Consider the following 13,851-nt stretch of genomic DNA (forward strand, 5'->3'; position numbering starts at 1 on the left):
GCTGGTTTCCTCTTTCTGGCGCGAAGTGGGCGATAAACAAACAAGAGAGACGATCAGCTGATCGTTGATCAGTTTCATGATTGAAGTAGAAACGGGAGAGGGAGGGGGGAAGAATGAAAGAAGAAGAGGCAGCTGTGCAGCAAAGAAACAGAATAACTCCAGCTTTGTGTCTTTTTCATTGTAGCTGAATTACGGGACAAACTGTTCCTTTTCACCTCAATAAGAAACGCGTAATATTTTCTCTGAATACCAGACGGGACGGTTGGCAACTCTAACTTATGAACAAAATAAAGTTCAACATCATTAACTTCATAGCACCCACCCAGCTGTATAGAAACTCCGTCATGCTAGCTAGTACGCAGTACGGAAAAAGTCAGAATAACGAAAATAAACTCCACCTAAACTCGGTTTATATCTGACCCAGATAGACTGCAGGTCATAACTTCTTACCTGAAGTTCAGTTTACACTTGGACCGGCGGCCGCCTTGGGTCTCTTTTCCTTCTGCGTCCCCTTTCCCTCATCCACCTGCTGCCTCCACCACTTGTTAATGTTACTGAATCTGTGGAAGCTCCGCGATAGCCACCACACGAAGTAACGAGTAACGACCCTATCTAAATGCCAGTAACGACTAACGCGTTCCTGATTTTGGCATAATAACTAGTTACCGTGCTCGTTACCACAATAATAACGTAGTTACTGTAACGCGTTACTTAATAACGCGTTAGTCCCAACACTGAATATTATACACAAAAAAAACTTTTTATAATGGCTTTACAGTTTCCATTATGTGCGATAAATATTCTATTGTAATTCATCATATCCCTGTGGGAATCAATATCTACATTAGGACTTGATGTTGATATTCTGCTTGCTTCACTACAAAACACTACAATGCAGTGATCAGAAGTGAAAAATCAAAGCCTATGATGTTAAAAGAGACACTTAAACATAAAGAAATAAAGAGACACTTTTTATTTAGAGCATCGACTCAGTTAAACTGCTGGGATATTGATCTGGTCAGTTAAATAACAGAGTGGGTTATTATTCACTATCAGCTGCTTTGGTGTTAATGAAATTAACAACCCTCCAAACAGGAATGGTTTTACAGGTGGAGGCCACGGATATTTCCCCCCTCCTCATCTTTACTGTCTGTTTTTTTTTTCTTACTAGTTTTGCATTTGGCCAAGGTCAGCGTCACTACTGGTAGCATGAGACAATACCTGGACTCTACAGAGGTCGCACAACTAATCCAGCTCCTCCAGGATGGCACATCAATTCGTGCCCTTGCCCAAAGGTTTGCTGTGTCATCCAGCAGAGTCTCAAGTGTACTGAGTAGACTCCAGGAGAACGGCAGTCACTTTAGGAGAGCCGGGCAGGGCCGTAGAAAGTATTTAACATATTAGCAGGATCAGTATCTGCTCCTTTAAAGGTACATGATAAAAACTGCCAGAGCCCTGCTGACCACCAGCAGGCAACTGGTGTGAATGTCTCTGACCGAATAATCAGAAACAGACTTCATCAGGGTGGCCTAAGGGCCCGCCATCCACAGTGGGGCCTATGTCCACTGCATGGCACAATGGAGCCCGGCTGGCATTTACCATAAAATACCAGAATAAGCAGGTCCACCACTGATACAGTATGCTTTTCACAGAAGAGAGCAGGTTCACCATGAACACATTTGACAGATGTGAAAGAGCCTGGAGGAGCCATGGAGAATACCTGTAACATCATTCAACACGACCAGTTTGGTGGTGGGTCAGTCTGGAATGGTTGGGGGGGGGGACGACAGATCTCTCCTCTGCACCTCAGACTGGTCCATGCTCCAACATTGTCAGGCATGCATTAAAGCATGCGGCGGCCATACAAACAACTGATTATTTTGATGAAATGGACTAGCCTGGTGCAACATTTTTTCGCTTTGATTTTCGGGGTATCTTTCCATTCAGCACTCTGTAGATTTAAAATTGTCATTGCAGTAAATTGATGTGGCTTCCTTTAAATCCCAACATCCAGACCATATCAGTATAGACATCCAGGATGATTTTTTTTTCCAGAGATCTGATGTGTTTTTGAAGTGTTCCTTTAATTTTCTTGAGCAGTGTTTATTTGATGTCAGCAATAAACAAGAAAACCACTTGCACACACATAAATCGTTGTATTCTTTCTTTACTGCCTATACCAGGGGTGGGCAACTCCAGGCCTCGAGGGCCGGTGTCCCTGCAGGTTTTAGATGTGTCCTTGAACCAACACAGCCGATTTAAATTAGCTCCTCAACATGTCCAGAAGTTCTCCAGAGGCCTGGTAACGAACTAATCATGTGATTCAGGTGTGTTGACCCAAGGTGAGATCTAAAACCTGCAGGACACCGGCCCTCGAGGCCTGGAATTGCCCACCCCTGGCCTATACATACCAGTATTCATGGAGTTTCTGCTCATCTAACACAGTTAACCTCATTAGCTTGTAGAATAAACCGTTCGTTCTCGTCAATTGATCGCTTCTTGTGCGATCTAAAGGGCAATCAATAGCATTTGCTCCATCTGCCTAAAATCAAGGCAGATGAGGAGAAATTGTAGGAGCACTTAACCAAATTAACAATCTCCCACTGAGTGCCAGTAATTCATCAGCATTTACAACTATTTCCTCTGTGAATCGGCATTGGTAAGTTTGCATGTTTTAGACAGTTAACCATACTATAATATGCATCTAATACTGCAGACTAGTTTACAAAGTGTAACATATTGTGACAATCTTTATTTAGATTTTTGCACCCATAAAGAGGCACTTTCACATCAACCTTAAAGCCTGTTAAGATAGAGTGAAACATGCCATCAGTTCTCACACACATTACCTTAGACTAATCCTTCCACCAGCTTCCTAAAAGACCATTCATTTTTGGTCCAGTAATTCAATTTAGGCGCCATGCTGAAAATTAACCTGCACAGATGAGTAATCTATGGCACCAGTATTATGTTGTTAAGAACGCTTCAACAATAAGGAAAATGTATTACATTACAATCCTCATCATGCATCCGCTTTCTATCTGTGAAATAAATCACGTATTCCACCTTTGAAATCTTTACTGACTCAGAAGACGTTTGACTCCACTGCTTGTGTCAAGTTAAAGACTTCCAGCTCATCATATTGCAGAGAAACTAGCATCCTCCTGAATATCTTGACTGGGCTGGTACAGGCTGAAGCTGATGACTGCGTATGTTATTCGCTATGTGATTTTTTTCTTACCTGGACGAGCAGAGTGATGGGACCACTCTTGTCCACCTCCAAGATCTCGCCGTTCTTGGTTCCCACTAGGATGTGGCCATGCCCAAGAGATATGGCACGTATGGAGGGATTGTCCTCCAGGAGCAACCCTGCAGAGTGAAATAAAGAATGAAGTCACAAAGACCTTAGCAGGGACCAGGCTACAGGATGCAATCTTCATTTCAGTTAAATGCACTGAATGTTTTAAATGGATTTGCATTACATAATGGCTAGACAAACATGATCCAAGGGCAGCAGCAGACAGTTGAGAACAGGGTGACCTTTTTTTTTTACCTTTGGAGCCTGGAGCTAGGACTGCTCTCTTGATGGCATAGGTTTTGAGGCATCTCTCGAAAGTGTCATCCCACAGCGCTACAATACCATCCTTTCCACCAGTCACAAATCCCTACAGGGCCAAAATATTGTAACATGTAAAGGTGCAATGATCTTCTGCTGGCTGAATATGTCACTGACAGATGAAGTCTTATGACAAATAATATCTAGCTTTTAGGACTCTAAAATGAGATCTAAACAGATGTAACTGGGAACTCTAATATCATATTTCAAAGGGGATCGATTGTGCTTGCTTCCAACTCCATGATTTTATTCTTGGACACTGAGTAATTCCTAATTTACCTTGGTGTCTTGGCCCAGGTCTTAAGTCCATTCAATTGTATGAAAGCATATATTTTAACTCCCTCCCTCACCATTGAAGGCAACTTTATTCTAATCTACAGCGCATACTCAGAGCCAGAGCTGTGTGCCTGAGATGAGCATATTAAAAATATCTGCTCTCACTGACATCTCAACAAATATCAGCAGAATGAAGCTTGAGGTTTGAGCTGAAGGATTAATTTCACATAATACTGAAGTTTAAAATGGATATTCACCATAAAATAAGAAAAAGCCCAACAGGATCCCTTTAAAATGACGACAGAAGAACAATATCTAATGATCTGCAAGTTAAAGAAGAGACTTCGCCTGATAAGGGGAAGAGCCTTTCCTCCTGGATTTGTGTTATACCTTTTCTAGAGCGTGCATACTGAAAACAGGTCCGTCGTGGGCTTTGACAGTCTTCATCAGGAACATGTCCCTCCAGATACAAATGTCCCCTGTGCATGTGCCTGAAAACACCATCTCTTCTGACCAGCCATACACAGCACACATCATAGTCTCCGTCTTCCCCATGTTTCCCTTGCGCCCAATTAGACCACCACCTGAAAGAGACCCAGACAGTCACTGTGAGATGTGTCACGGCTGAGCCACAGTTCTGCTTTTTAGAGGCTGTTCTGCTAGTCAGCAGTGAAATGCAGGTCTCACCAGCTTTATGCCAAAACTTCATATGTTTCACACCAGCTGTGATGAGCTTGTCAGGAAGGTAGGGATTTATTTTGACAACAAATATCTTGTCCTTGCTTCCCCTGAAAAACAACATTTTAAAATGTCAACACAAACTTTTAATTTGCAAGTTTTTTTACACTGCTGCAAAATTAAAATGCTTATATCTAGATCACAAGATAAATAACATTTAATTTGTGTAGTTACATGTAATGTGTGTTACATCATTATGCACTATGTAGACAAACATTTTAGGCTGCATACATATTCCACTTATAGGAGCTGCTCAGTCATTGAAAGCATGCCATGAAGCTCCTAACACACAGTTTCTGTGCTGATGTTAATACAACAGGAGATTTGGAGCTCTGTAGTTACTGACTCAGCAGTAGCATCGGCTACTTCTATGCAGTATGCCCCTCAGCACTCGGTGAACCCGCTCTGTAACTTTACGAGGTCTGCCAGTTAGTGGATGAGATGCTGTGGCTCTTAAACGCTTCCACTTCTCAATAACACCACTTACAGTGAAAAACATTCACAAACTGACTCGTTGCAGTGACATACATCAATGTCAGGCATGGATTCACTTCTTTAGAGCGATCCATTCTCTCACAAGTCAAGGCAGACTGCATGGCTAGGTGGTTTATTTTATTCACTTGAATTCAAAGATTAAAAGGTGTGGCCCTGTAGTTTTGTCTAGTGTAATTCAAGAGGCTCTGCAGGAGACTGGGGACCTATCCAGGGTGTATCCCACCTTTTGTCTTGTGACAGCTGAAGGAGGTTGCAGCAATTTGGATAAGTGGTTAAAAAATTGGATGGATGCCGTGTTCCTCTATTGGATCCATTAAAAAAATATGTTCTGAAAAAGATGTTATGATTTTTATGAGGAAACATCAACTACTTTAAAAATATGAGCAAAATGAGACACCATAATGTTACCGATCTAAGAAACAAAGCTCTCTTTATCTTTAATTAAAAGTAAAAATGAAAACCAAGAGTGACAAAATATGTTTAACAGAGATAATTTAGAAAAAAGAAAAACTAACTGAAAAGTGTTGTGTACTTACAAATCTCACTAAAACAAAAACACACAGAAAATGTATTTAATTTTAGTCTTGAATCAAATTTAGTCAACACAGCTACCCTGAGGAAGCTGTGGTGCATGTTTTTTGACAGAGATGATTACATAAGGGTGTGCCAACTGTTTCTATTGTTGCATCTTATTATTGTGCTCCTCTGAACTTCTTAAATCTCGCTGCTGACAAACATCGCCCATACAATTACACTGTAATAAAGAAAAGCTAAATCCAACAGTGAAACTAATAAAAGCACCCTCTTTAGGCTCTCCATCCCATACCCCCTCTGCCAGCAGGCTGTACAAGCCAGGCTCTGTCAAGCCCCATTTCTCTTTGTCCACCTCACTGTATTTCCCACCAGTGTCTATAAAAGAGATTAGGCTGCTCTAGCTGTCCCTAAGCTCCAGTGAGAGCCTGGCAAGCAGCACGCAGGAGAGCAACCCGCAATGCACCGCTCCCAAGTAGCCACAGGGTATTTCACTGGAGTAAATACTAAATACGAACATCAAGTAGGATGAGCAACAAAACAAAAGCAGAGATATTTCGGGATGCGGATGCTTTCCTGTTAGTTATTTCTGGTGCCTTCGGCTTTTTAGAACTGGAAATCTCGGCATATCTTTTTGGAGAAAGTGACACCTTTAATGCTCTAAATAAATCATAATTCCGGTCTGGTAATCTAATTCATTTGTATCAAGCCTGGTGAATGAATAATTATGTGTTGTTCATATACATCATATATAGGGATTAGTTGTACCACGGTAATGATGGAAACCAGAGTATGATGCTTGTCTTGGATACTCAAGTCTTCAGTTATCTGATGCATTTTTAAAATGCAGACTTCAGTCTGTCGACTGTAGTCTTTATTGTTCAGTTTGTTTCAGGCATCGAAAGACATATGATTGTTTTCGCTGCTTGCTTGTTACCACTTTTCCTTTTCATTGCTTGATTGTTTTAGAAATCCATTTGCTTTTATGTACATTTTGCACCTTGGGAAACAGGGTACATCTCAAAAGACTGTCTTCTAATTCATTTTCCAAACACGTTTCCTTGTGCAAATAGCGTCTGACATATCAAGCAGCTCAAACTCACCTCCTGCAGCTCCTGGTATACGAGTTAAAAGTAATTCTCTTTGATTATGGATCTACAGCCAAGGCCCTGGGGCATACTCATGCTCTAGCCATTCAGAGTCAGGCAGGCTTTACGTCTACAGAGGAGCCGCCATGTAATCTAAAAGGCAATTCCCTTTTTCTCCTCTGTTCTATCAATCACATTGTCAGCCTTGCAAAGCAAAGTGGCTTCAATTTAGCTCTCATCTATAAATGTCCATATTTAAAGCAAAAGTGCTCAAACAATCTGTAGAATTAACAGGGAGGTTTGTCAAAGCTCTCCTGAAAGACCCCCCTGCAGATGTGCAAATGCTGTAATAAAACTGTACTAACCGCATGGCAGAGAGCTTCTCCCCTTTTCTCCAGTCCCATAGCACAATCGTGTGATTGTCATCCAGGCCCACAGAGGCCAGTCGTTTGCCATCCGCTGTGGATGGAAAAGTCAGTGTGTGAGTGAAGTTTGGCTCTTATTAGCAACATGAAAGCACCATGGCGGGTTTGATCTACAGCAGGTGATTCACTGACTATGACATACAGATCACCACCATGCCTCTATCTGTGGCCAATTAGGGATAGTCAGATGCACAGTTCCCGCTTGATGCTGTCAGACTGCTGCGACTAAAAGACAACAGAATAAGGTTCTTCACTGCTGCCTGAAAAACTGGTGACTTGCGAATTTACCTATTTCTTTTATGTGTGAAATTACTTTTTTGTTTCCCTGTTAAAACAGGATGTCTAAAATAATTTGTTAGTATTAAAAACATGTCTAGGTTAGATACGTGTAGTTTGACAAAGCAAGACTGTGTGTTACCTGAAAAGTCCAAAGCACACACTCCGAGCTGGTGGAACCCCTTCAAAACAGACATGGGTTTTAACATTTCTGTGTCCCATATGTGGATGGAGGAATCTCTGCCAACCTGGGTAAACAAAAACATACAAATATCACAAATCTACCAAGTGAACCCCTTTGGATCAGATATAGCTCAGCTAAAAGGTTTTTAAAGGCTTTCAAAGGGTCCATAAACCCCCAAAACCTTGAATATTTTATGTTAGGAGTCTAACGGCTACCTGGCCTGTAGCTACAAAATCCTTTAGGGGGTGCAGAGCCAGACAGAGGATGTCATCATCATGGCCCATGTAGAAACGCTGCGTATTCTGTTGTCTGTTGTACACAACCCCTACAGCAGCAACATGGTACACTATCTCCCCAGTCTGGGTATAGAACAGGTTGCTCCTGCAATCATACCCCCTGTAGCTGCAAACAAAAAAAGGGGTAGGGGGTGAGGGGGCTTTATTTAATCACTATGCATGAAGAGACTTCTCTAGCTGAAATTCTTCTAATGCTGGGATGGTGTGGGATTATGCAATTTCTGAGCCTACCCATGAATGAAGTGCAGCTTTACTCCACTCCCTGGTGCTCTTTCTCTCTTCTTCATAGCTGTTGCTCGGTGTTTCTCCTTGCACTGCTCTTTGAGCTGAGGTAGATCTTCTTTATAAACCTGAATGCATGTGGAAAAGTGTTCACATACTGCTTGTTTCACAGTAATATTTTCCCAGGAGATGCTTTTGATTTTAACACAAACCTGTCGTCTATATGTGAGCTGCGTCTCCTGCTCAATTTCCGAGTCCATCTCAGGTACGTCTGACTGATCAGAGTCTGACTCTTCGCTGTTAGAGTCTGCCAGTATCTCTGTAGGTAGAAACAAGGTTACATTACAGCTTGCCAGAAAATTTCCCCCGCTTCTAAATCAGAAAAATATCCTACTACAAACCATCCTGTTTCAGTGGGAGTCAGGGTCAGTCATGTAATAACACTACGACATCTCCTATTTATTAGACTGTCCTGCTTCACAGTGACAACAGTGAAGAAAAATGTACAATAATGCTGATGCAGCACAGTAAAGCCGTGCCAAGACATGGCAATAAGCAGAACTGGCAGCTAAGGGCGGCTACTCACAAGATCCATTAGGAAAATTAAAAGGAAAGGCAGTTAGTATGTGGTTTAATTTCAGAGAGCACAGAGAGTCTGTCTCTGGAAAAAATATGACTTGGGAACGACAATGCAATTATACTTTCCAAGGTTCATTCACTTTTATTGGATTTGTCTTAATTAATGTGATAGCCGTTCCTTTGCAGAGCTTTATAGAAATGACGGTTTGCTAAAAAAAAAAAAGTTCAAGAAGAAAGAAATCTAGTACATTGCTCTCTCGTGGGTTAGCACATCAAGTTCATGAGGTTAGAGTGAGGAGTATACTAATTGTGTGACAAAAAACTACATTCATAAAACCCATTATTGGTAGGAATGACATATATGGTGATAAATCTTTTTTTAATGATCTGAATTTAGCAAAGGCAATGTTTAAGTCAGACAAACAGTCGTAGCTTCACACTTTTTTCCGAAGCATTTAGGAAAATCAGATGAGAAAATGGATACCACTTCCATGTACTGTATGTGCATATGGAGCTACAGCCAAGAGGGTCAATAGTTCACATAAAGACGACATTAAGACTGGAAGATCAAAGAAAGTTAACCTGGCTCTTGCCTAGGCACTAGACAAACTACGTGCCCAACAATGTCCACAACAACTCCAAAATCTACAGTGGGGCAAAAACGTATTTAGTCAGTCACCGATTGTGCAAGTTCCCCCACTTAAAATGATGACAGAGGTCAGTAATTTGCACCAGAGGTACACTTCAACTGCGAGAGACAGAATGTGAAAAAAAAATCCATGAATTCACATGGTAGGATTTGTAAAGAATTTATTCGTAAATCAGGGTGGAAAATAAGTATTTGGTCACCTCAAACAAGGAAAATCCCTGGCTCTCACAGACCTGTAACGTCTTCTGTAAAAAGCTTTTCTGTCCCCCACTTGTTACCTGTATGAATGGCACCTGTTTGACCTCATCATCTGTATAAAAGACACCTGTCCACAGCCTCAACCAGTCAGACTCCAAACTCCGCCATGGCCAAGACCAAAGAGCTTTCGAAGGACACCAGGAAAAGAATTGTAGACCTGCACCTGACTGGGAAGAGTGAATCTACAATAGGCAAGCAGCTTGGTGTGAAAAAATCAACTGTGGGAGCAATCATCAGAAAATGGAAGACATACAAGACCACTGATAATCTCCCTCGATCTGGGGCTCCACGCAAGATCTCATCCCGTGGGGTCAAAATGATCATGAGAACGGTGAGCAAAGATCCCAGAACCACACGGGGGGACCTGATGAATGACCTGCAGAGAGCTGGGACCAAAGTAACAAAGGTCACCATCAGTAACACACTACAACGGCAGGGAATCAAATCCCGCAGTGCCAGACGTGTTCCGCTGCTGAAGCCAGTGCATGTCCAGGCCCGTCTGAAGTTTGCCAGAGAGCACATGGATGATACAGCAGAGGATTGGGAGAATGTCATGTGGTCAGATGAAACCAAAGTAGAACTTTTTGGTATAAACTCAACTCGTCGTGTTTGGAGGAAGAAGAATACTGAGTTGCATCCCAAGAACACCATACCTACTGTGAAGCATGGGGGTGGAAACATCATGCTATGGGGCTGTTTTTCTGCCAAGGGGACAGGACGACTGATCCGTGTTAAGGACAGAATGAATGGGGCCAAGTATCGTGAGATTTTGAGCCAAAACCTCCTTCCATCAGTGAGAACTTTGAAGAGGAAACGAGGCTGGGTCTTCCAACATGACAATGATCCAAAACACACCGCCCGGGCAACAAAGGAGTGGCTCCGTAAGAAGCATTTGAAAGTCCTGGAGTGGCCTAGCCAGTCTCCAGACCTCAACCCCATAGAAAATCTGTGGCGGGAGTTGAAAGTCCGTGTTGCTCGGCGACAGCCCCAAAACATCACTGCTCTTGAGAAGATCTGCATGGAGGAATGGGCCAAAATACCAGCTACTGTGTGTGCAAACCTGGTAAAGACCTATAGTAAACGTTTGACCTCTGTTATTGCCAACAAAGGTTATGTTACAAAGTATTGAGTTGTATTTTTTTATTGACCAAATACTTATTTTCCACCCTGATTTACGAATAAATTCTTTACAAACCCTACCATGTGAATTCATGGATTTTTTTTTTCACATTCTGTCTCTCACAGTTGAAGTGTACCTCTGGTGCAAATTACTGACCTCTGTCATCATTTTAAGTGGGGGAACTTGCACAATCGGTGGCTGACTAAATACTTTTTTGCCCCACTGTAGTTCAGTTGATTAGTGTGAGCACTAGGTACTGTATCCTAGCATGATTAGGTGAACCTTAAGCCCAGTCGGCTTACAAAGGTGGCCCCAAGAATGGTTCAGTTAGACTTGCGCACTATCAGCACAGTCAACAACAGCTGGATCCCTAAATATCCCTATAATCAGTAATTAATGGCTCTATAACGCATTTGAGAGAACAAAATAACAATGCTTCCAAAATCTCCCCAATTAAGCCACAAAATGCATAAAATCATGGACCATGGTGCTTGTCAAGAGTGTTTTTCAAAAGCTTGTGTGCATAAGAGAGAGAGAGAGAGAGAACTGAAGATGCTAGGTCAAAATGAAGTGTGCTTAGCCCTGATTAATAAATCCAGTGTGAGTGAGGCTAGCCAGAGAGTGAAGGCAATTATGTTACAATTAAGCGTAGCATGACCACGTTGTGAGACAAAAACTCCCCAACTAAGCTGTTTCCTTTTGCAAAAAAAGATCCTGGACAAGCCCCCAATTTTTCACAAACTGGCGAAAAGCAAATGACAAGTAGTCTACGCAATACATTCACTTAAATAAGATGGAAAATCACAAAATTAAACAAATGTTGTTCGAAGCTAGTAATATCAGCACATGTGCCGTGGAGTTGTTAGGCATAAACGCAAACGGAATCAAATGAATTCATTGGCCAGTTGTAATGGGTCAAAACACTCAGGTGAGCCGCATTAGCTGAACACTTTGGGAAGTTAACCTATTGACCTCCAAGACAGGCTAGGACCACAGGAAGACAGTGGGAGGAGTGCTGCAGCAGTATTTTTTGACAGAGCCAAGCCAAATAATCTCTCTTTTCCCAGTGTTTTTTTGAAAGCAAAGTAATAACCTCCTGCCTCCATTTTTTTTTTTTTTTATACCACAAAGACAAGAAAGTGGTATTACAGACCGTTATCACAGCAGACATTTGGAGTAGGAAAAGCACAGGCAGAATTAATGATGGCACAGGTCCATTAAGTATCCTAGTAAGCCATTACTGTAAACCAGCATGTACAAGAGCAGGAACTCCCATAAGTGGAATTCAGCCATCAATAATATATCTGTGCTTTCCCTTCGATAACTTTTAAAAATGTCTGTCATGAGACTAAGGGCTTTTGTGTAACTCTCAGTAAAATGAAAATGAACAGTACGTAAGACAGAATTTGCTATACACAGTATTCCTCCTGTTTGAAGAGGAGATTGAGTAGACATCCGGCTTCCACACTCAGACTAATTTGATGTCTTGTTGGCAGGAGCCACTGATTTTATGAAATAAGTAATAGCCGTAATGCAAGTCATCACCTACATTAAAATGTAATGCTGCAATATTCCTTAATGGATTGATCAGAAGTAAAACCTACAGTTCTGAAGGACATAAAGCGCCACATTACAGTAAGTACAGTGATGCAAATAAAGCCAGAGTGAGGGCAATACTGTACCTTGAGGTGCTATATGCAGAGCTTCTTTAGACTTTCTTTCGGGAACAAACTTCCACTGGAACACTGAGTGATCAGCACCTCCGATAGTTACTACCCACTGGTAGTCATGTGACCATCTAGCATTGGTTATGTGAGCCGAGTGGCCTAAATACTTTTTAAATTTTGCACCTGAAATCAAGAGACAATGCATTAGAACAAGAGTATAAAGTTTTACATAAATAACATTTTTGTAATAAAATGAGAAAGTATTTACCTTTTTTTACACATGGATATCGCAAAAGTTTGACTAATCCATAGTCATCAGCAGTTACTAAGACTTGGTTGTTAAAGTTGGCGTCCACAGAGTTGATGTCATTGATGTCCGAGTATTTGGGCCATATTCCATTAACTTCAGGGCCCAAAACACATGTCCACGTAGCCCACTGTACCAACTTCAGCTCTTCCCTATTGGTGACCTCCTTCCCACCTCAACAAAAGAGAGCAACATTTTATCTCACAAAGCAGCATCTTTAGTAAATAACCTGGTAGTTCTGTAGGATTTTTCTATATTTTGTTTGACTGATCAACATCATACAGAAATTTATTTAATGCACTTTATTCCTTGTGTTTTATTGATCACACACATGCACTCTCAATTTGAAATCTTGTTCAAGGATGCTTCAAAATGCCGATTGGAGACCAACCTGCCAGTAAGCAGATGAGCTACTCTATCTCCTAAGTCACAGTGTATACTGCAGTCTATATTCCTGTACTTACTTGGCATCCTGTAGAAGAGCCTCCTGCCGCTGCCATCATTTGTCTGCAGATACTTGCTATCTGTGGACCAGTCCATATGGGTGATGAAGCTGGTGGAGCCAATGCACTCACCCACTTTCTTGTACCTCTGCACCACACCATAGATATCCACCGAGTTATCATTTGAGCCTACAGCCAAGTGGGCCCCATCGGGGGAGTACTTCAGCTCATGGATGGCCTCCTTCCTGTCCTTGATGTGCACCACCTCAGTCATGTCTCTGGAGGGAAGCAGAGGAATGTATTAGCTAATGGACACCAAATAATGCAACCTCTTCATTTAGAGGAGATTTATAGCTAGATCTAAATTTTCCATCCAACTTTCGAATTGTATACCCACCTGACTCTTAGAACAGTGAATGAGCCATCCTTCATCCCCAGTGCCAGGTGAATACCATCAGTACTTACAGCCGCACAGCGGATAGGCTCCTCCATGTTACAGCGAGCTATCAGCGCATGATCTATAAGGCTCCATATCCTGTACAGACATAACAGCAGGAAAAATGCAGAATAAATGAAATGAATGAAAAAGTGCAAATTGAAGAGTCAATGATATTTGGCCTTTTTCCTGTGATACATTAACTTTACAACCGGAACCAGGCAGTTCTGATTACTCCAAAAGAT

General features: G+C 41.8%; 1 protein-coding gene across 4 annotated transcripts in view; it reads right to left on the reverse strand.

Moving 5' to 3' along the window:
* Positions 1 to 13,851, reverse strand: part of eml5 (EMAP like 5) — a 53,602-nt gene that overhangs the window by 22,317 nt on the left and 17,434 nt on the right. For all 4 annotated transcript variants that reach the window (XM_085143835.1, XM_085143833.1, XM_085143834.1 and 1 more), the window contains 13 exons: positions 13,568 to 13,705; positions 13,192 to 13,448; positions 12,689 to 12,901; positions 12,436 to 12,603; positions 8,360 to 8,466; positions 8,157 to 8,275; positions 7,845 to 8,031; positions 7,588 to 7,693; positions 7,110 to 7,203; positions 4,580 to 4,680; positions 4,283 to 4,476; positions 3,554 to 3,665; positions 3,242 to 3,369 (listed from right to left, as the gene is read on the reverse strand). In XM_085143835.1, coding sequence (XP_084999961.1) covers positions 3,242 to 3,369; positions 3,554 to 3,665; positions 4,283 to 4,476; positions 4,580 to 4,680; positions 7,110 to 7,203; positions 7,588 to 7,693; positions 7,845 to 8,031; positions 8,157 to 8,275; positions 8,360 to 8,466; positions 12,436 to 12,603; positions 12,689 to 12,901; positions 13,192 to 13,448; positions 13,568 to 13,705 — 1,924 coding nt within the window. The remainder of the gene's footprint in view (positions 1 to 3,241; positions 3,370 to 3,553; positions 3,666 to 4,282; positions 4,477 to 4,579; positions 4,681 to 7,109; positions 7,204 to 7,587; positions 7,694 to 7,844; positions 8,032 to 8,156; positions 8,276 to 8,359; positions 8,467 to 12,435; positions 12,604 to 12,688; positions 12,902 to 13,191; positions 13,449 to 13,567; positions 13,706 to 13,851) is intronic.

The sequence above is a fragment of the Neolamprologus multifasciatus genome, chromosome 19 (assembly GCF_963576455.1).
Source record: "Neolamprologus multifasciatus chromosome 19, fNeoMul1.2, whole genome shotgun sequence".
NCBI lineage: Eukaryota > Metazoa > Chordata > Actinopteri > Cichliformes > Cichlidae > Neolamprologus > Neolamprologus multifasciatus.